Here is a 22006-nt window from a genome sequence, read left to right as displayed (position 1 = left end):
CATATAATCTTCAACTTGCGTAACCACTTAGCATTAAACATGAACAGATGCATATAATCGTCAACTCTTTCGTGATATCATTAAATATATATATACACACAACAGAAGGAATGAAATATTAACCGGTACGACCTATCATCCAGCCCAATTCAGCCAAAAAGCGTACCTTCACCGGCAAGAGGGCTTTGCGGAACGAGTCTTCGAAAGGGGTGGAATCTTCGTGAGGTTGTGGTTGTGGGGTCGGAACGGACCAATGCGCCGCATATGGCGCAGCGCTTTCTGGTCTCACGGTGATCCTGACCAAAACATCGGCCCAGCTGGCGACGAGCGAATGGGGATACATGCCACCGTGTTGATTGACCTCCGTCGACAAGGACTCGACCCACAGTGTCCAAGCAGAAAGCACAATATGGGCGAGGTCGAGGACCGGATTCGTTGCGTCGGCATTGGAAGGGACCAGCTGCAAGAGCACTTGTAGACTGGCAGTGAGCGGATGCAGAAAGGTGAAAATCGCCTCGGTTGCGATTGGCGATTTCGACGAGGTGAAATAACGAATGTAAGTCGAAGCCTGCTGACATATCAGCGACATGCCCCACCATCATCCCAAGCCACTCACCGTTCGACAGAAAACCTCGACCTCCGCTCGAACACGATCCCAACGTCTCAACTCAGACATCTGAGACCCTCCTCGCACCCCGATGCCACCGCCAGCAGCCCTCTGAACCCCTTCAAACGCCGTCGAGATCTCCCGGATACAATGCTTGACATCTGGCTGAGGGATCTGACCGATGACTTCGTCCGTCAACGACGGGTGCGATTGGAGGATCTGTAAAAGTATTGGTAGATGGGCGGAAGGAGGCAACGTAGCTACGAGCTGATGTCAGCGTTGCACCGATATTGACCCATGAAGCAACCTACCAAGCAGTATCCCCGCATCCACGTCACCTGACACTGAGGTCTGTTGATTAACCCCCGGGACTAGGCAAGTCCTCTTTGCTGACTTGGAAGGGCCATCTTGAAGAGCCAGAACCGACAAGTCAACCTTGGCACTGCGAGCTTGCGACGATGTCGAAGCTGGCGAACTGGGGATGAGCGGCGGAGATGAGGAAGGTGAGCGAGAGCGACGAGAGCGTTTCAAGGTGGTACTGGTCGTCTCCGACCTGAACCTAGGAGCTCTGGAGGGAGATGGAGTCGGCGAAGACCAGGAGACACCGCGGACCGGCGAGGTGAACGCGGAGGGCGAAGTTGGCAGACCGAAACCGAAGGACAGAGGGGAAGGACGAGCGGCGAAAGGAAAGGGTAGAGAGGAAGGGGGCTGCTGGGTCAGAGGATGAGCCATGATGGTCTTGAGGTTTGAAACTTGAGTTAGAGGGATATGGAGATGTTTGATGATGATGACAGGTTGAACGACCAAGCGTGTTAGTATGCTGGTTGCCACCCAAGCTTACAATCTTTCGTAATCATCCCAAAAACAATTCTAAATCCATTTCAAAATCTGTAACACAGGTTTGATTCCGTTGACGATTTTCATGCGGTCATCATCTCATTTTCATCCCCCAACGACCCTTTTTGCTCGTCATTCATCACAGACCCCACCCAGACGAGGAGTAGCTCAGCCCGACCTCCGAAAACCTGTGTAGACGACCGGCAAGATGACGACCGCTCAGAAGGTGTGTGCACCGTTCCGTTCCGCCAGAACGATATCGGCTAACCTCCCCCGCTCAGATAAAAGACATCGAGGAGGAGATGGCTAAGACCCAGGTGAGCAGTTCCCTTCACCATGGACCGCTCATGCTGATATCCCAACTTACAGAGGAATAAAAACACCGAGTAAATACCTCATAATACCTGCCCTTTACTCACGCTGACGCTCACCTTTCTCAGATACCATCTGGGACAATTGAAAGGTGTGTCCATCGACGCCCGCAGTGCCGCATTCCGCTCACCCAGTCTTGATCTAGCCAAGCTCGCCAAACTTCGACGTGAACTGATTGCCCCGTCTGGCGGAGGCGGAGGCGGCCCAGGTATAGGATTCGATGTCGCGAGGACAGGTATAGCGAGTGTCGGCTTCGTCGGCTTCCCCAGTGTGGTATGTTTCTCGATCGATCCCGCTGTCCCCCTTCGTCCGAAGCTGACACTTTCCGTCTCAGGGCAAGTCGACCTTGATGTCGAAGCTGACGTGGGTGACCCTTCTCCTCTCCTCTTCAAATCGCTGACTCATGACAACAGCGGCACTCACTCCGAGGCGGCTTCGTACGAATTCACCACCTTGACCACCGTTCCAGGAACTTTGACGCATAACGGGGCGCGGATCCAAGTGCTGGATCTCCCCGGTGAGTCCTCTCAATCACCAACTCGTCCTCTGGGCTGATCTTTCCACGCATCAGGTATCATCGAAGGAGCCAAAGACGGCAAAGGTCGAGGTCGTCAAGTCATCGCTGTGGCTCGGACATGTAATCTCATCTTCATCGTCCTCGATGTGCTGAAGCCGCTCAAGGACCTCGCCATCCTGACCAACGAGCTGGAAGGCTTCGGTATACGTCTGAACAAGAAGCCCCCCAATATCACCGTGAGGAAGAAGGAGAGCGGAGGAGTGAGTCATAAAGTCTTCCAACAACATCGCTGACGGTCCTGCAGATTGCTATCACCAATACCGTGCCCCTGACCAAAATCGATGCCCAAGAGATCAAAGCTGTGCTCTCCGAGTACAAGATGAGCAATGCTGCTGTATCCATCCATCAACCCGATGCAACGATAGAAGATTTCATAGACGTCGTCGAAGGCAACAGGTGCGTCCCGAGCCGTCGTCGGTCTGGCTGACATATTTCAGAGTATACGTTCCCGCCATCTTTGTGCTCAACAAGATCGATGCAATCAGTATTGAAGAGCTAGATCTCCTATACAAGGTAAATCCATCCGCTTGCTCACATGCCCACTAACCCAATTGCCGCGCAGATCCCCGACTCTGTGCCCATCTCCTCCCAGCTCTGGCTCAACATCGACGAGTTACTGGAGGTGATGTGGGATAAGCTGAATCTCGTCCGAGTGTGAGTTCAATCAGCGCTTCATCGGTCAAGCTAATTCCCCACCAAGCTACACCAAACCTCGAGGACAGCTGCCCGACTACTCTTCCCCCGTCGTCTTGCGACGCGGTCGATGTACCGTCGAGGACTTCTGTAACGCAATCCACAAGGAGATCGTCAAGCAGTTCCGTACTGGTGCGTTGCTCCATCTTCCACGTAACCCTTGCGACTGCTAACCTCATGTCAAATCAGCAATGGTCTGGGGCACATCTGCAAAACATTCCAGGGGCCAGAAAGTGGGGTTAGAGTGAGTCACCGACCGCGCCGGGGTATCGCTGGCACCGCTGACATGGCGCTGAGCAGACACGTCTTAGAAGATGAGGAGTAAGTCATTCGCATAGCATTCATTCCCCTTGACCCTCCTCTTCGCCGATGATTACTAGCCTTGCGTCTACCCTTTCTTGCACGTCTCAATACCATTTGGCGCTGACTGATCCTCGTGGTTCACAGCATCATATGTATATACAAGAAGTAGGATGCCCAATGAATATTATTTATCCCCCTGAGTCCTGGCTTGCCATCCGATGCATTAGCCCGTACAGAATCGTCGCAAATTCAGGTTCGTCAAACAAAGTTGCCGTCTCTTATGCAGAGAAATTGCCTATGCTCGTCTCCTCGCTCGTTGCCGTGACACCTGGCCATGACTCACTGTGACCTGATCTTTGGCCTGCATATCAATCATAATCAGATTAACGGGCGTGGCGAACCTTTCGCGCAAATAGTCCGGTGTTGTTTCACTCGAGCGCCGGTCATCCGCTACGCAGCCAGCTTCGAGTGGTGCCATCCTCGTTTGCGGGGCACGACATGACAGCGATCTGCTGGCATCGAAACAACGTCTGACTGAACACTGCCAGGTTGTACATGGACGAATTGTGTCGAGAGGCCCGCTGTGACAGCCATCATCACGTCCGCCAAGTCAATACTAGACTTGAAACTACAATACTTGATTCAAACTTTCACTCTTTCACTCAATATTCACAGTAGTGACTCTGTCATACACTGTGATGGTATGAACAAGCTGATAACACCACATGACGCACACAGCAGTCGTGACACTCATCCTGTGTCATGACCTGGCAAGTCTGCTACCAAATCAATGTATTGACAATAAGGAAAGATCATTGCAAACCACCCATTTGACAATGGTGGTCATCTCTTTCTTGCTTGAAGCCAGGTCTGATGATGCCACTGTTCAATGAGTCCTTGTTATTGGAAAGCTAGAATGGGAAATCAAGAGAAATGAAAGTATGTAAATCAGATTCTAACAGAAAATTCCGCTTTACCCTCACGCGCACAGGCACAAATCTCCTTGGAGTAATCATATTTAGGATACTCAGTATGATCAGGTTCTGTTGCAAGGAGGGCTTGTTATTGCAAGGCAGGGAGGGGTCGAACCTGAATTACAAGTGCTAGCTGATTTGAGTTAGGCTGAGAATTACAGTGGGGCATTGAAGTTGGTTGGAGTAGCTCAGAATTGGGCTGAGTTTGGTTGAAGTGTTGAAGTCGGATTGAGCAAATAGTTGTTGAATTTGGTCGATCATGTGCTCTATTTACCGCTCAATCGTGACTCCGCCAGCCGCTCGTTTTGTACACTTGCCACGTCGATATTGAACTGTTAATCTCAGTAGTCACCTTGCACTTCCACTCTTTTACTCAACATGCAATCTGACTCTGACAACGGTCCGGGCAAAGACTTAGTCAAACACAAGCCAGTGACTAATCAATCCTTGTTGAGCAATGATTGCAATGCCTAAACAGTTTATGATGATAGTGATGACAAGGGTACAAAACTGGGACTGTGAGTTCAGGGTGATCAGATTCCCCTCAGTGAGTTGTATCATTGTGATGCTGATTTGAAGAAAGGACGACTGGAAACATCATAAAAACACCGGGAATTTGTACTTCTCAGAAGCGGGGATTTGCCACCAAACCCTCACGAAGACTCTCAAAGGTGATGTGAATATTGCTCCTCAGGTAAACCCTGAGAGGTCCTGCTGAGAGGTGATGTCAAAGGGTCCAATGACCGTAAAAAGATCTCAAATGAGATTGAGCCCAGAATAAGAAATAGTATACTTAGCTAGAACACAATTACAGATAACAAGAGCAAATTTCACTTTTGAATCATGACAGAATGAGCTCACTTGTGAAGCAGGTGTCAAAGGGAATAGAACGTCGCCCATTGGCACCATTCCAAGCAGGACAAGGTTCTCTTCAGCGTCTTTCATGTTGACCTGTGGACCAGCTAGAACAATAGGCGCATTCATTTCTTCGCTTTTGACGTATTTTTGCTGATTTTTGTGCCACTTTGGCCAAAATATGACATCAAGTGGAGGATCAGATTCAGGTGAATTTTCCGATAAAATCGCGATTTTTGGCCAAAACCTTGAGTTTTCTAGCTGCTTTAGTTTGACCTCAAATAGGCCAAACTACTGTCGCAAAACAAAGCCAGACATTTTGCATGATAGAACCACATGGACAAAACACTTTGATTTTAGCCAGATTTCGGACCTTTCGTACTTGCCAAAGGTTCCTGATCATAGCTAAAATCGCTAAAATCGACATTTAAGAAATGAATGCGCCTAATGTGAAGGGGAGGGCCTCGCTTCTTTCCTCTCGTGGTAAGTGACCTTTCAGAGGAAATTTACATCACATTGGTAAAACACAAATCACAAGGAAGCAATGCGCTCAAACACACATGTCCATGGCTGAGAATCAGTTAGAAACAGCACCTACCCCATGCATGAATTCTGGTACCCAAAAGACAGGAAGGTACACGTTTTCAGATGGTGGACGGACCATGGTGTCAATGTTGGAAGTCATATATGACGCACTGACACTGTTGAATTAGGTTCAATTGACAGAGTAACAAATACAAGTTAACTAGTAGATATTGAAGTCGGCGTACAGGACACGCGTTCGGCTCATTCACTTGATTGGTCGTTGAAAAGAAGCACTCGGTCGACCATTTTTAATAGCTGAAGAGTTCTACAGGAACCTTCTTCAGCAGCCAGACAGGAAGTTGATTTCTCAAAAATCCTACCCGGTAAGGCTGAGATTCCCCTGTTCCGGCAACGAGTCTCCCCGAGGCGGATACTGCGCCGATTGACGAAATCTGAAACTGCATATCAAGGGGGATTCAATAAGCACACATCAAATTATGTGGAGAATGGGGCTCAGGAAGACGTTGAGAGGGATGTCCATTTCAAGGGTGTCAGATACACAGGAAGAGTCAGACTTTGAGCTGCATACAGAGTGAGATAGATCAACCTTCTTAGCTATCACACTAATCATGGAACATGAGGATCAACAGCTACATATAGCTCAGGCGCGAGCCTTTGCAGCTATGTCAACGGATACTTTGCATACCTGCAAACAGGCAGTATTTTAAGCGAGGAGAAGCTCTCAAAAGCTGCCGCTGGATGGATTCAGTCACCCGAACGTCTTGGAAGTTCTCAAGAAGCAGCCCGCTATACCAAGCCGTTAGGGGTCACACCCAAAAATACAATGGTCAGATGGATTGCAAACGGGTCTTCTCGAGTCTCTGGCAGATCAACTTCAATAAGCTTTATCTTGCTGTGTGTGCTAACATGGAATCACACCAGGTATTTCTCAATGACGTTGACTGAAGTGAATGACACTGCTGCTTTCCTTTCTGAGCAAATAATGTACTTAAAAATCGCCTGAAGGAGCAATAAGCCATCAGACTATGTTCATTGTTTGTCAAGTCCCTCTACACCCTCAAGGATTGACCACAATGCTCCAACAAGAAACTTGATAATCACTTGAGACCTCAAGATCCGATGCGAACAATGCATCTATGAGAAGGTGTGAGGGGGTACTCATACTCGCCTTACATGTTGATGATGGCTTGCAGCTCAAGAGCAGCTTTGGACAATCTCTAGAAGGACCTCAAGGCTCAATTTGCAAGTTCTGACTGTGGTCCTACCAATTATTTACTAGGTTTTATCGTACATCGAAATTGCCAACAGAGAAAGCTGTATATCTACCTCGAGAGTATTACCTCGAATCGCTACTTGAAGGGTTTGACATGTCAAATTGCAATCCGGCCAAATCTCCTCTTCCAGCTGGTTTCCAAATTGTGACCGATTTACAGGATCCAGAAGCACACCATCACCCTTATTCTCAAGTTGTTGGCTCGATCTCTCATGCTTCAACAATCACCAGACCAGATTTGTGCTTTCAAGGTCTCTCAGCAAATGTGATAAATACATTGGAAAGCGGAAACATTGCATATGATACATCAGAAGAACCACCAACTTGGCCCGACTCAAGCAAGAGAGTAGCCCTTGGCTGTGTGGATGCAGATTGGGGAGGAGATCCAGACACCAAAAGGTAGACAAACGGCTATATCCTCAAGGTATATGGCGGTGCAGTAGCCTGGCATTCTGTCAATGTATGTATTGCATACACAGTGCTAAAACAAGATAGAAGCACAGAAGAAAAATGGAGACACAAGCTTAATTGGCTCTGGGTTGTACAGTGAATACAAGATGCGCGTCTTGGCAATAAGGCGGGGCTTGGAGGAACACAAAGTGGCGATAGATCAACGATTTTGACACTATCCAGAAGACTGCCAACAGTCGCTTTATGAATAACAGAAGCTAAACATAGGGTCTCTGCAGATGCTGCCAAACAAGCAGTGTGGCTACGGTCCTCACTGGAACATATTTATCTTGGCCTTGATGACAATTTCCCACCAATTTAACAATCCCCTACCAATTTACATTGACAACCCTGGTGCTATCTATTTGGCACGGAATCCTGTTAACCATGACAAGTCAAATCATGTTGACATGCAACACCAACAGAAGGTACTGGACAATACTGGATCCTTGACACACATCCTTCAGCTGAGAAGTAGCAGATATGCTCACCAGCTCATAGTCATAATTAGGCATGTTAAGTAAAAAAGTGAGATACAAATCAAAGTTACAAGTCCATCTAGTAGCTAAATTACGTGGTGAGCCAGTAAGTAGATGGAGCACTCAATTGACCAATTTCAACAAAATTTGCTACCTCCAAACACTTTTGAGACTTGGAAATTTGATTGGATTTAACGAGAAATTAGAGCAAGGGGAAGTGTTGAGATCAGTCTGTTGAAGGCTCTATGTACAGGCTGATCAGGTGACTTAGTCAGCCACACGGTCAGGACGCTTGCCTTGTCATCACCAGACTTATAGCTTTGATATCTGACTTGGATCTGACTTTTTCACTCACCATGCATTTTGACGACACTGAGTTGATGTAGTTTGCCAACATACTCACATGCTACAAATCTGGCTGATCTGGGCCTTCATTGACATTTCCGATTTCTGCAAAGCCAACGCTTTGTTGCACTACTGTTACACTCATCTCATCTCTTGGGCTGGGATGATGCATGATCACGCCATTGCACTCATGCAATCCTGCGAGCCTTACAATCAACATACCAAAAGTAGTTGCCGGACCAAGAAACAGAAACAAAAGGTGATAGTGATGAAACACCATTTAAGATGGCCAGGTTCTCTGACGTAGGCGGAGGACAGTCAGGTGAGTGGTCCAATTGCTGCAGGAACCGCTATACTAGCATGCATGTCATCAGAGCATACATCTTCCGCATGCATCAAATTGTCATGTAGAGCAAAGATTGCATGCCAAAGTCTCTGTACCATCAAGCAAGAAACCACAAATTGTCATGTGCTGTTGGACCGACGCGCTTGCCAGGCAGAGACACGCGTGGTGGAGGTATTTTCTTTGGGTCAGCCATTTTGTACGTCGGCGCAAGAATCGGTCTCGAGTCAGATTCGTTGCATCTCTTGGTTTTCTTTTTTGGCGTACAAAACATCGTCAATCGCTGTTCATCGTCAATCGCTGTTTCAAAGTGACCTCTCTCAATATGTCCGCTGGTGCAGTGGGTTAAACATGGCCAGAAAGTCCCCGTTTATACGCTGACATAGGTATGTCTATAGCCACCTCAAGATCTCGCTGTGCAATTGGACGTGCGATTGCTATCTGAGAGGGGTACGCTGCCGACTCTCGGATCCGATTTTGCCGCCGGTATGGATCTCTACAGCGCCGAAGAAAAAGTCGTACCAGCTAGAGGGAAGGCTTTGATCGACCTCCAGCTGTCTATAGCTGTACCAAAAGGTCATTACGGTCGGATCGCCCCCAGGAGTGGTCTCGGTGAGTTCTGACCCCTCAGGACCTCGGACCAACGTGAAAGTCTGATAAGGCTTATACGCCATGTCAGCCTCGAAACACAGTATACAGACAGGCGCTGGGGTCATCGACGCCGATTACCGAGGGCCAGTCATGGTACTGTTGTTCAATCATTCTGACAGCGATTTCCAGGGTGAGCAAGATTGATGCTCTGAGAATTGCCAATAACCAACTGATGATAAAACGAAACAGTGCACCCAAAAGATCGGATCGCCCAGCTTATCCTTGAGCGCATCTCAGTTCCACGCTTGCGTCAAGTCGAAGTAAGTTCAATCCTTCCGTTGCTTCGCTGTGAGCTCATCTCATTGGAACATCAGTCATTGGACGCCACGGTGCGAGGCTCTGACGGGTTCGGCTCGACTGGAGGCTTCGGCCAAGGTGCGAAGAAGCACAAGCTGGATGAGACAGGCGTCGAAGCCTTCAAGACAGATTGATCACGGTCATAAGCCATAAATGCATGCTGCCCTACATCTCTCGTTGTAAAGGGGACAATTTGGAACGACCTTTCATATCCTCCATATCTCGGACCTCGCACGATCCCAGACCTGATGCTCGCGGAAATCATCCAGGGAGTCTGCAGTCCCTTCGAGTTCCGACTGCGAGGTAGGGTGCAGGTATACTTTAGCGAACGACCCGGCAGTATGCGCACGTGCCAGATGAGCAGGATTGATCACAAGAGTTGAATCGACAATCTACGCAAAAAGCTTGTCAGTGTCATTGGAGATGCCGCACAGGGTACCACATACTTTGGAGAAATGCTTGAGCTTGCTGGGAAGGATCAAGATGTCCGGAGCGGGACCGTCCATTCGTAACAAGGGATAATGCGTAACATCAAGATTGACCTCAGACGCAAAAGCGTCAGGAGGAGGGAAGATGGGGTAGAAGCTTCGCTGACCGAGCACATGGCGTATCAGACCAGCCATTGCATCTTTGTTCTCTGCACCTGTCGGAGAGGACTCGGGTTCGGCCTCTTCGGCTCGCTGATACAGCTCTTCTCGTCGAAGATGAAAGAGGGTATCTACGCTCGATAGGGCGATGATGACTTCATTAATCGAGAAAGTGCATGGATTAGGAAGCACCTTGACACGCTACCAGAAAAGTCAGCACAAATTGAGTGAATTGCGCTTCATTCGCCATGACACACCTTCGGTAAACCCAATGATTCTTTTTCCAGCATAGATTGGGGGAACGCCATGTGACTAGAAACAACGTCTCTGACGCTCGGGACCAGAATAATTACTGTACCTGGAGATGCATCCAAGACACTTTGCAGGCGACGAGATATATGATGGCGGAAAATCTCGGTTGGACTCAGCGTGATCGCGCCGGATGTGATGGATGGATGCTGTGAATCGACGAATGGACCAAGCTACAGCAACATTGGTATCAGTAAGCGGATTGACCGTGGAAAGACTTGTTCACTTACGAGGAGCAGCACATCGGGTCGCTCCTTTGCAGCGAGATCAAGTAACGCCGTAAGTGGTGCGAATGTCAAATCGTCCTCAAGCGTGTAAGGCCCTGCTGCAGTCATCATGGACACGGGTTGACCTTTTAGCTTATCGCCATGTTGGAAGTCGAGTAGCTCCGATGTCAGACTTTGGGCCAAAGCGCTTGGGGCAGGCTGAAAAGCAATGTGAGATTCTGTTCTTCGTCACCAAACATTCTTGGAAGCTAAATAGACTGACCAAGAGCACCTCTTCAACAACAAAGGTTTCACCTCCTCCATTGCGGCCCTTCACACAAGCTAAGCAACCTGGAAAGAGACCAAATCCTTTTACGCCTGGAGGTCCTCCCCGAACTTTGAGTAGTCCTGCTGGCGCGAAACGCAACGCAATGCGCTTACCTGCTCCAAGCAGTCGCGACGATTCTAGATAGAGGGAACTTGCTGTCGCCTTGGAAGTGTCCGTCGGTGGCGATAAAATCCGACCCACCGTATAGATACTGTCCTCTGACACAAAATGCGGATCACCAAGCTCAGTGATACCGTAGGCGTCCTTGATATTTTCTGCGTAATCGTCAATGGAATCATCCAGCGCTTCGCTACGCTGAGATATCTTCTCAAACATATATCGATAATTCCAATTCTTTGGGTCAGCTGTAGAGCTTAACATGACGCGGCTCTTCGAGCCCGAAGGCATGCTGCCGGGAGCAGCGGCTAAGTGAGGATTCAAGGTTTCTACCAAGGAAAGGGGCTGAGGACGCAGCTCGAATGGTTGAGTGAGCTGGGGCGCCAGGCTGTATACACCGTCAGCATGAGGATACGTGAATCGGTGTGCACTGACCTTGAAGGTGATCCAGCTGGACTCGTAGGACTGGACGGCACCGACAGCGACATGTCTCCTCGCCCAATTGGCGTTTCTAAGTGGGAAGTACCAGACAATTTCGATGGACCCGGTCGATAGCTGCTAGCTGAAGGCGCCGAAGGCATAGACCGCTGAGGGGTAAATGCAGCGCCTGATGGGCTGAAGCTGGACCCAACAGGTGAGCTGTAAGATGCGCCGTTGGTGAGGTGGGAGGTCGAGGTGGAATTGCGCGACTTCGCTGCTTTGGCTGGGGTGGATAGGCCTTCGAGACTAGCGGACGGGCAATGATCAGCGGGGACCACACAATGACCTTGCAGAGATATCAAACATACAATCCTCCGATATCGCTCATGTTACTTTTACCCTTTCTGACTCCAACAGCTGCTCGGTTTGGCTGTTCTGTCGCAGCGGTATTTGAGGTACCGGCCATTCCTGCTACAGCCTTCGCTTGTTGTTCACGCTGTATCTCTGATTTCAGGTCTCGAAGCGTTCCAAGTGTCAAATGGGCGAGCTTGGCACGGAGACCAGAAGGACGAGACATGAGAAAAGCCTCATATTTGAAGAAAAGGTCGGCAGGAGTCAGGTTGTACAGTCGCAGTATGGATAAACCTAGACAAGACCATAAAGCATGAGTAGGGCACGGCAGAGTCAGGACGGCCGGCGATGCAATGGACTCACATTCCGCCATGACGTCCGGATGATCCACAACATCTTGGTGAAAATGCTGTCCCAGCTCCTCTCGATAAGAGGCTTCGAGACCGGACATGTCTGACCTTGAAGCTGTAAATGCGATGGGTGGTCGAATATACGAATATACACGAGATGGAACAGATTGCAGAAGGATTACTCAACATTACCATCCATATTGCAGCAAAAGCAAATCAAGACGCGTCACATCACCCTACGTTTTCATTGAGCGTCAAACCGTGCTTTCATTGTTTATTTTCGCTGCCCATTTAAAGGAGTACCAGGCAAAAGCTCCCACCACTCTGAGACTGACTTACAGTCCTATCACAGCTGTATTCGTTCTCTGCTCCGTTCTTTGTTCACCATCGATCAAACTGATCGCCTGCCGGATCGCTTTCAAAGGTCTTTTGTAGCAACTGAGGGCTAGTACAAAGGTGTTTCATGTCCCGATCAAGAGCTGACACCGTGATGGTCTAACGCCTCAGGTTCTGGCAGTGCCACCGACAGCGATGCAATGTAATGCACGCGTACTGCCCCTCAGACATATTCCGCGCATGTAGACAGGGCAGACTTCAGCATGCATGTACGCTCCTACGAAGTCGTCAAATACAAGTCGAGCAAGTCGAATCGACTATAGGCGGCCGCTTGAAACCCGGCGGAAAGACCTGCCTTGCGTTGATATTCACTCGCGCGGTAGCTATGAATCGTTTTGCAGCTTTCAAGTCCATATTGTCTTCGTCTGCAGGTTCGAAATGAGCTGGCAAGGTTCCCTCGAGGATGCGAGGAACTCCTGCAGCGAGCATCAGAATGAAATCAAATGCCAGTGAGAACACTGCTCACCGTGATACGCTTGTCTACCAGCAGCACTCATAATGAGGCAGTCTCCGGAGCGCAGAACAATCGGACGAGGTGGATCATGACGAGAAGCCGATCCAAGGAGCAATATCGCCGAGTGTCCAAGACTGCAAGCGAAGCCGTAAGCTGTTGTTGAGCCATTGGGGATCGTGCTTACGAGAGTGAGACCAAAGGACGTGCCGGGTCGAGTCTTTTCGTCAACGGTGTGATCAGCATTGCCAGTCTACATGCATCGCACGTCAGTACTCACTCAGAACGGTCCACATGGCCCATCAAGGTGTCTCCAATCTGATAGAAGTTCACTATACCCGTATCCGGTTCTAAAATAGTTCTTAAGTATCTATTGGTCGTCGAAATGCTTACTAACTCACCATAGTCTTCCGCCCATGATTCCCAGCCGCAGCTTCGAGAATCCGGCTCCTTTAGGAAAATCTCACTCCATCTCACTGATCGGACGACCTGTTTGCAGATGTCTGCAAGATCTGGCGGAAAAGGAATAGGTTTATCGCTACTGAAATCGTACGACTTGGTCGACCACTATTACAAGGGTTGGTCAGAACGATATTATGGATGTCACCAGTGTGTCTCACTTGATACACCCAGCCCAGATTGGCCCATCGCATTTCAGCCATTAGCTGAGCTACCGTTCTTTCTTTGACTTTGTCGCTCGGCGCGTCGCCAGCCCATGTCTTGTTCCGCGCTATAATTTCGTCATACCCAATGACGGAAGCCGGCTCTGTCTCGACGGTTTTGCGAGGTCTAGGTGCATTCTCCGGACCGCCGACCTGCTTACTACCCAGGGTCAAGTGCTTGGGCTGCACAACATGATCAGGATGCTCGGAGTAAAGTTGGAAAAGGTTGGGCGGCACAGTGTAATGAGTGGATACGGAAAGGGGACTCGGAGGTTGAGTGTATTCTGCTATTGACGCATGCAGGAGATCGAGCTGTTTGTCGATGGGCAGAAAGTTGGGGATGAGTATGCACCCTTTAGAGAACGAAGGGTAGTGAGCATGATGGATCGACCTCAGTCAGCGTGTACATACCAGGCGCGACTATCCATCCCGCTTTGCCATCACTAAGCTGTATCTCCGTCATCTCAGATGTCGACAAAATCGGTCGTTCTCCCAAATCCCTCTCCTTCCCTTTGCCTTTGCCAAACACCCACGCCTTCCAGCTACTATTGCTACCATCATAGTCATTCCATGGACTCCACCACCCTGCTTTCCATAATGGGTCGTCTTCTTGCTGATCGGGACGAGAGAGATCGATGAGCTTGTCTTGATATTTCCGTAAGGAAGGATACTTGTCCTTCAAAGCTCTGTTCTTAAAATGCTTCTCTGCCAGGCGGAAAGCGGTATGCTGTGTGGGTTTAGCATCATGCGAGACCATGCTGATTGATCACTTGCTGACATCAAAAGTAAATCATTATGTTCAAGAAGCAAAGCAGAAGGGCACAAGTCATGGCAAACAAGCTGGGAAAATTTGTACTCGTCCCTGCACGTTCCGGTCAGAAACAAAAAGCGCGACTACTGGTTCACTGTAAACAGAATGCAATGCTACGACACAAAAGGGCATTCTGCTTCACGCGGAAATGCATACACATCTACACATCTACGACTACCCAAAGTGAAAGACGATACATGTGCATAAGCGGAGAAAATGACTTAAATCTTGATCTAGACAGAGGAAGCACTTTATGTGAGCGAAGGTCTACCTTTGACCGCGGTCGTTGACTCACTGATCGAAGTCCATCTTTCCAGAAGGTGAAGTATGGAGTGGTACCATCTTCTCGGTAGTTCTGTTCAGGCGAGAGGAAAGGTCAGCGTTCTTTCTGCGCATACATCGGCTAGCTCAATACTCACAAGTAAAGCGACCATGCCGTCTGGGTTCATGGATTCTCCCACGTAGAATTCGTAGTCCTTGAAGTTACCTACAATCTTTTTGGCGAGCTCCTGAGCACCCTTTTCGAAGATTGGGACTCGCTCAGGGTTGGTCTCTTGGAGCTTAGCCTTGACAGCCTTCATGTAACCCTTGAGGTAAGTGAGGTAAGACTGCGCGATAACAATTAGTCCGCCAATCGTCTTCGATCTACAGTAATCGACTCACCTTCTTGTCGAAGGCGGTGGACTGAAGTCGGAAAGAGTGAACAACGTTGTTGACTTGGGAGGCACCGGCTTCGAGGGCCTCCTCGGCCTCTTCAGCTGAAGGATTGGCACCTATGTCGTGGTATAATCAGTAAGGTCTCAACAGGTGAGTCTCAGCCTTTTACTCACCAATGTCGACGTCTCCCTCCTTGACGATAATCATGGAACAGTCAACTTCGTAGGCGATGTCATTGATCTCCTTGCTGGATAGGCGCGGAACGCGAGGGTCAGCAAGAACCAAGACGGAAAAAGCTCCATAAAGGATGATGGGGAAAAAGAGGACAGGCTTACACATCGAAAGCGTCGGAGACCAACTCGTCGTCAGTGATGATGTCTTGGAAGATCAACATGGTGGCGTGATAACTATTTTTTTAAGTCTGGAATCGTGTTGAAGAGAGAATGATGGATGAAGAGATCAGATTGAAGATGTATCCAAACACGGGGGTCTTTGTGCCAGGGAACAGCAAGGAGCTCCAGCTAAGCATACAACTGAGAACCAATAAACTAAACTTTTTCAGTTTTCTTTTTTCACTCACGCTACTACTTTGTTTGGGTATACCATTTAATCAATGATCGATGTTGATTGTATTTACGTATCTACAGGATATTTGTAATCTGCTTATCCCTACTCTTAGAAATGTTTTTCTAATCATTTGTCATCATCCATCCGGACGGTGACCTGTGCCCGAGGTCATGATGTATTGTTGTCATTGTTATTGTTTACTCTGTCATCGATCCTCGCTCAATCCTCCCCACTGGTGTGCTTCTGGTGTCCCCGCCATGCCGCATCGGCTTGATTGATGTACAATACCAGCCGACCTCTCATGTCCACTTCAGACAATATGACTAGCGCTGCGGCTCTTGGTTTAGAACCGGATCAACGTGCTTCGTCAGCGGTCTCCTTTGAAGCCGATGCACCCAAAGTTCTCGCTCGTAATTCGGCCTGCCACCAATGCCGGTAAGTCATGCCTCTACACGGCTTGCAGGTGATGGTCTGCTGAACCTTGAAATTCTATCTAGCAAGCGAAAATTAGTAAGGCTCTGCCATTCCGCCCTGACATGCACTACTGACTTTGTCCGCAGAAATGCGACGCTGTGAAACCTATTTGTGCAAATTGTCAGAGACCCCGACAGCGGGGTTCCGGGAAGGGAGAGAGCACCACAGACGTCGACACCTGCACATGGGATGAACCGAAGGAACCTAGTGCAAGAACACGTCGTCGAAGGGAGTCGGCAAAGAGGCAAGCACTGGCTTCCGCCCATGAAAGACTGTCGGAGGATGACGAGGAAGTCAGCGCCAAGAAAGCTAAGCTCAATGAGCTGGAGGGGCGAATTGGTAAGTCTTTCCAGATTGAGTACCGCTGATTGTCTCACAGCCGCTTGTCACAGCGTGCTGGAGGGCCAAAAGCAGGAATTTGCTCAATCCACGATCGCCGCGAATGCATCGACCCTATCGCAGATAAACGAGCCTTCCTTCACCTACGCTCCACCGCCGATCAACTTGCATGACCCTCTTGCGCAAACTGCATGGTCAAACCTTCCATCATTGTACAACGAAAGCTCCGGATACTCGTCACCTGGCAAAGCTGTATTTGTAAATGATCTAAAGGCCGAACAATCTAGCCATCCCCATGCAACGCTTGACCCCTTGGCCGGCTTTTTCGACTTGATCTGGCCAGAGTACGTACAGGATTTTGGATGACTAGGCTTGTGCTGACCTCCTTGTCATAGTTGGCCGAAAGATCTTCCCAAATACGAAGTGGTTGAGGTGAGTCACGTTACGCAAATCTGATCTTACAGGCAAGATTACTGAAAATCCATTCAGCATATGATCCGGATCTTTTTCGAGAAAGTACCAACACTACCCAAGATGTTGAACAAGAATCAGCTTTTGCAGAACCTCATGCTACCTCCTTCCAATCGCAGCTTCCCGGTAAGTCTAGAAGTTTGTGATATTTACTGACTGAATCCAGGTCCGACCATTGTTGCATGCGATTCTCGCCATAGCTTCCAATTTCGTAAGCGAGACAACCCTTGCTACAAAAGCGTACTTTCCCGTTGGAGCTTCAGCAAGCGAGTATCTACATCCAACAGCAGACTTCGAGCATTCCAGTTCAACAATACACTTCAATTTTACCAGTAATTCCTCTTCACAGCGGTCAGAATCGGCCACTGCCTTGAGCCGCTTCCAATTGTGGCATCGAAGGAAAGCGTTCGAAACGTTCGCCAGATACATTGACCAGGGCGATCAGCTTTTGCATTGTCTCCAGGGTGAGCGCACTTTTCTGATATTGTCCGAGTTTCGCTCAGTCGTCTCCACACTGCAGCATATATTATCGTCACTACGGTCGACCAGTACAACGCTTGGTGAGTATGGAGAATAATGCGTTTCATCGCTGAATCCCTCGCAGGTGGACAGACTTGTGGATGGAAACAGGATCTTGCATGCGCATGGCAACGCCAATGCGCATCAATGAATCACCCAGTAGGTACCTCATCTATGACATGTCCTGATCCAGCCTGACGGTGAAAAATGCTAGACGTACCCGAAGGCTCTCTGCGTCGTGGTACCCACACCCTTTTAGGTCCTCCGGCAGGCGAAATGGATCAAGCTGAGCGAGACAGAACCTGGTGGTGAGTTATTTCGCGCATATTAGTCGACACCTCAGCTGACATCAACCACTTGTTCAGGATGGCCTACATACTGGAGAGAGGTGCGACGTCCGCAACGACGTGGGCTCCGGTGAGTCAAGAAGCCACAAGATCTACGGCATGGCTCGCTGACTCGTTTCGTAGGCGATGAGTGAAGATGAAATCACAGTAGAATTACCAGTGCTTCAATCTACCTATGACAGCGGATGCGGTCAATTACAGGGAGTTCAGACGTTGACGTGAGCTGCTTGCGTTCGAAAGCTTTTGCATAGGCTCAGAAAGCTCACATCTCGACTTCAGGTCGCCTGATCTGTATACCTCACGTGAGTATCAGAGTCCGTATCATGAGCCCAGTGCATCGCTTATGCTCGATATGCTGCAGACCCTCCATGCCACCGCGATGTGAGTGCCAATGTCCGTGTTGCAGACTTATGCTGACAAGCAATTTTAGAGCTTATGTCTCATGATCAAGTCTTTGAAATTGTACACCGAGGTTGGCATATTCTTTCGCAGATACAGTCAAGGTACACACAGCATCGCGTGAATAACCTTAAGACCTTACACATCACAACGAAGCTGATTTGAGGATCTTAGTGCCTACTTGTCTCACCCGACCTTCCGGCTTTTGTTGTCACAAATCAACGCCTTCCGCATGAGTTTCCCTCCAGAATTCCGTCGACCCACTCACTTCAAAGTTGGCCACGGTGTCGAGGCTCTAGATCGGGATCTGATCCAGTCGCTATGGATCCTGCATGGGTGCGCTTTGACCAAATTTCTTGCAATGTAAGCTGATTTTGCTGGTAGTGCCAGCATCGGACTGGGCGAGCCCCTCATCACAAAGGACACGTGGACGCATGAAGGTGCTCGAATGACTCTTGCTGCTATTCGAGCCGCTTTGTCTCTGTTGTATGACAGTAAGTCATTCTGCCGATCCGGAGATCGGGCACGAGACTGATCAAACCTTGTGCAAAGTCACCGCAACCAGCTATGATTGTGGGTTACGTCTTAATATGATATGACTTTGTCAAGGAGACTTACTGATCGGCATCCGAACTCAGTGACACTTTTCAGCCCTCATTGCTCCTTCTGCTGGTGTATGGCTTCCAGAGGGCTCATTCGCTTCATCGACGCCGCAAATCAATCGGGTGACTCTGTTTCGGCTGCTGTGTTCAGATCAGAGGTCGAAGTCTTCAGGTAAGATTACGAGTTGTCAGACGTTGTAGCCTTTTGTCTGACCGGACCTCGCCTCCAGACTAGCGCTCCAGAGATACGGAGAGAGATTCCCCGTGCCTGTGAAGCATTTGAAGATGGTGGATGATCTTTTAGCTCAGGTAGAGAACCCCTCCGGTTCAAATAAGAGCATGAGTATCCTTTACGAGTAAGTTTGCCCCCTAAGCTACCCCGAGACATTTCGCGCTGACATCGTACTCCCTTCGAAGCTGTACGGTCGAAGACATCATTGCATCTGGTCGGGCTGTAGGTGCCGTGATCTCCACACTAGGCACTCCCTCTTCCCAAACGATGTTCACCCCCGGCGGATCGAGTGGTTTCACGCCGGAAGAACAGGAGAAACCGCCGATGGCCGCTTCTTTCTCGGCTAAAGCGGAGCACCCTGTCCAGATACCATTGTACAACAACACTCATCTCAAAGATGAGCCCGTCGGGACGAATATGGGCCCGCCGATCATGATGGACATAAATTTCCAGGACTCGTGGGATATCAACAGCTTCAGTTTCGATTTGAACGCTGTCGTCAGTCTTTTCGAAAGTAACGGAGCGGTATTTGACGGCTCGCAATACAATTTGCCTTCGATGGGATAAAGATGTGTTCGGCAGACATTATTACAACTTGCCAGGATGGTACAATATACAACGTAAATTGCTACTATAATGCTTCGACTGTTATGCGATCTATAAATCTGTTCCATCGATTGATCACCTCTACGACGGTCCCGTATACTTTGGTGTTCTTATCGCTTCTATGTATCGGGAAAATCTCTCGGTGTGACAAGCCGCAATCGACACATCTTTCTCTGACTTTGTCATAAGCTATGCGACTGTCGCTCATGCTTGAACATCGATCGGCCAGCTCGATATGGACCAACCGCTCCCACCTCTTCATTGCCTTTGCCGGCGCAATCAAATGGGTTGTCGCTCCCGGTAGATATGATGTTGTCAGAGTGCCTGATCTCTGCAATCCATTATTCGAGTCATTGGGGCGTGAGTCCAGTCTTGACGGAGGAAGTGGGAAAATGTCTCGCAAGGTAGGGGTTTTAGATTGGCATTCTGAGGATTCGATCGGTCAGTAAAGCAGATATGAGCCAGATTATGCGTCCTGACTTACGAACAGTCCATTCGCCGATGCGTCGGGGCACATTGTCAGTCCTGCCCACCTTGAAATACACGACTGTGGGCGTTTCCAGATCTCTCAACTCATAAGCGTAAAGGTACCCAGGCGTCTCCTGCAACAAGTTTTCGAGCATCTTATGAGTATTTGACCTGAGCAAGCCGTGCAATTTGTCCAGACTCACCTTTGGAGTTAGTCGACTCTCCATTGTCCTTCTGAGAAGGGTTTGTGTCTGCTGTCCCAAATCTGGCGGTATAAATTCTGTAGATTGAAGCATTCAGCATGTTTCAGCTGAAGCAGCGCATGAGGCGGAGAGTCACTCACCCGCAAAATTGATCCACACTTCAGCGCGCTTTCCATCTGCTCTCCAGTAGAAGCCTTCAGCCTGACAAATCATCCCTGCGTGATCTTTGCAATATCGTCCCAGTACGCGATCACTCTCATCGCCCGCCTCCAGGTTTGGGTCCTTCACCGAGAGGTATGGAGCCAGATCTTTAACCAGCCTCTTGCAGGGCTGACCGGCACGCGTAAAGCCGGAGCATTGCACTGCCCCAGACACACTTTTCATGGGTGTTCGGGGACCAGTCTGGGACTCCGGAGATATACTTGAAGGCAATTTTGGGATAGTAGCAGTCGGCAGCGGCTGTTCCGATGCAGCACGTGTCCTTCGGGCGGGAGAGCGCGGAGTCACGTTCTCTCCGCGATCTGCCGACTCATCGTCCGAAGAGCATAACGTCAGATCGATGATAGGGTTATATTCTCGGTCCGCGCTGTCTCTCGGGGATCTCTTTAATTTTCGCTGATGTGATTTGACGCTTTTGTCTTGCGTGTATCTTTTCCCGGATGTCGGCAGTCTCGAGTCCGAGCGTACTCGTGGTGGGCTTCGAGGAGTAGGCGGCTGCAAATGATCCTCTTCCGAGAGACGTGGTTTCGAGTGGGGATGAACAGAAGGTTTGAAAGACTTGGAGCCACTTTTCGTCTTCTCCTGTTCTCCGTGCTCGAGGGTGACCACTCGCGAATGGCGGTCTTCAATTCGTTGGTCCGACACGCGATTCGCTGGCACTGTCTCATCAAGGTGATCTCCTATGTCCGGAAGAGGTAACGAGACTGGTCTTGGCGGAAGCGAAGGTGGCGTTGGGGCCCAAGGCGCGTTGATGGGCTGATACGTTGAAGGGTAGACTGGATAACGATCGCTTGAAAGGTTCGGTCGAGGTGGCGGAGGTGGCAGGGGCGGCAATTGCTTGTCGCAGTTGGGCGACGACGGATCGGAATGAATCCTCACTCTAGTCTGGAAGGGATGCGTTGACATTTGACCGTTTGCAGATGAGACATTCCGATCATTGATTGCGAGGTTGCTCACTGATGTCGATAGACTTGCTAAGTAATCATAACCCTTGCGATTGCGCTCCTGGCGAGGTGGAGAGAAATCATACCACCCGACATTCTTCATGGATGATCCTGATTGAGGTGGATTATAGTAGTCATGATGGTCTCTGTAATAGTAGTAATTAGATGGTCCGGCTGGTGTTGACCCATATGAGGGGTTATCATACCGGCGTTGAGCGGGATCAGGCGGAAACGCTTGTTGGTGTGAGGAAGGATAGGGCTGGTAGCCATTGGACATGATGTGACATGATCTTGTCTACCTGTAAGTGGATCCCAGTGTAAGTAAAAACTGTCATATCTAATGAAGTTCAAGTTGATAATAGGTTACAG

The 22006-nt window shown here is 49.3% G+C and overlaps 8 protein-coding genes across 8 annotated transcripts; 3 read left to right on the top strand and 5 right to left on the bottom strand.

The window, feature by feature from the left end:
* Nucleotides 1-118: 118 nt before the first annotated feature.
* Nucleotides 119-1339, bottom strand: I303_101020 (uncharacterized protein; the record flags this gene model as incomplete). Its single annotated transcript, XM_018404387.1, has 3 exons — nt 119-568; nt 617-867; nt 919-1339. The coding sequence occupies 3 exons, from the start codon at nt 1337-1339 to the stop codon at nt 119-121; spliced, it is 1122 nt and encodes a 373-aa protein (XP_018267041.1).
* A 313-nt stretch (nt 1340-1652) lies between these two features.
* Nucleotides 1653-3411, top strand: I303_101019 (uncharacterized protein; the record flags this gene model as incomplete). The annotated part of the gene is made up of 14 exons (XM_018404386.1): nt 1653-1670; nt 1726-1761; nt 1814-1830; nt 1885-1907; nt 1962-2089; nt 2151-2179; nt 2230-2333; nt 2388-2593; nt 2638-2789; nt 2831-2906; nt 2956-3047; nt 3094-3218; nt 3276-3330; nt 3387-3411. 14 exons carry the CDS (start codon nt 1653-1655, stop codon nt 3409-3411), a joined length of 1086 nt encoding a protein of 361 aa, XP_018267040.1.
* A 5568-nt stretch (nt 3412-8979) lies between these two features.
* Nucleotides 8980-9736, top strand: I303_101018 (uncharacterized protein; the record flags this gene model as incomplete). Its single annotated transcript, XM_018404385.1, has 5 exons — nt 8980-8994; nt 9053-9266; nt 9334-9435; nt 9495-9565; nt 9620-9736. 5 exons carry the CDS (start codon nt 8980-8982, stop codon nt 9734-9736), a joined length of 519 nt encoding a protein of 172 aa, XP_018267039.1.
* Nucleotides 9737-9808: 72 nt separating this feature from the next.
* On the bottom strand, nt 9809-12371 carry I303_101017 (uncharacterized protein; the record flags this gene model as incomplete). The annotated part of the gene is made up of 8 exons (XM_018404384.1): nt 9809-9994; nt 10049-10390; nt 10447-10671; nt 10729-10923; nt 10988-11537; nt 11585-11875; nt 11938-12214; nt 12284-12371. The coding sequence occupies 8 exons, from the start codon at nt 12369-12371 to the stop codon at nt 9809-9811; spliced, it is 2154 nt and encodes a 717-aa protein (XP_018267038.1).
* A 523-nt stretch (nt 12372-12894) lies between these two features.
* On the bottom strand, nt 12895-14536 carry I303_101016 (alkylated DNA repair protein AlkB; the record flags this gene model as incomplete). The annotated part of the gene is made up of 7 exons (XM_018404383.1): nt 12895-13082; nt 13133-13254; nt 13305-13337; nt 13398-13467; nt 13519-13684; nt 13738-14132; nt 14191-14536. 7 exons carry the CDS (start codon nt 14534-14536, stop codon nt 12895-12897), a joined length of 1320 nt encoding a protein of 439 aa, XP_018267037.1.
* A 275-nt stretch (nt 14537-14811) lies between these two features.
* I303_101015 (uncharacterized protein) lies at nt 14812-15641 on the bottom strand (the record flags this gene model as incomplete). The annotated part of the gene is made up of 6 exons (XM_018404382.1): nt 14812-14823; nt 14886-14945; nt 15010-15198; nt 15254-15363; nt 15421-15494; nt 15583-15641. The coding sequence occupies 6 exons, from the start codon at nt 15639-15641 to the stop codon at nt 14812-14814; spliced, it is 504 nt and encodes a 167-aa protein (XP_018267036.1).
* Nucleotides 15642-16133: 492 nt separating this feature from the next.
* I303_101014 (uncharacterized protein) lies at nt 16134-19764 on the top strand (the record flags this gene model as incomplete). Its single annotated transcript, XM_065968248.1, has 21 exons — nt 16134-16249; nt 16312-16324; nt 16375-16631; nt 16681-16971; nt 17023-17059; nt 17117-17224; nt 17448-17562; nt 17619-17658; nt 17703-17776; nt 17832-17925; nt 17983-18034; nt 18088-18182; nt 18244-18266; nt 18326-18345; nt 18395-18483; nt 18538-18699; nt 18748-18857; nt 18916-18936; nt 19002-19137; nt 19196-19321; nt 19383-19764. The coding sequence occupies 21 exons, from the start codon at nt 16134-16136 to the stop codon at nt 19762-19764; spliced, it is 2361 nt and encodes a 786-aa protein (XP_065824320.1).
* Nucleotides 19765-19828: 64 nt separating this feature from the next.
* On the bottom strand, nt 19829-21914 carry I303_101013 (uncharacterized protein; the record flags this gene model as incomplete). Its single annotated transcript, XM_018404380.1, has 4 exons — nt 19829-20229; nt 20288-20405; nt 20475-20551; nt 20615-21914. 4 exons carry the CDS (start codon nt 21912-21914, stop codon nt 19829-19831), a joined length of 1896 nt encoding a protein of 631 aa, XP_018267034.1.
* Between the last annotated feature and the right edge of the window lie 92 nt (nt 21915-22006).

This window comes from Kwoniella dejecticola, chromosome 1, assembly GCF_000512565.2.
Source record: "Kwoniella dejecticola CBS 10117 chromosome 1, complete sequence".
In the NCBI taxonomy this organism is placed as follows: domain Eukaryota; kingdom Fungi; phylum Basidiomycota; class Tremellomycetes; order Tremellales; family Cryptococcaceae; genus Kwoniella; species Kwoniella dejecticola.
Note: the sequence above shows the minus strand (reverse complement) of the source record. Positions and strands in the feature narration are given on the sequence as shown.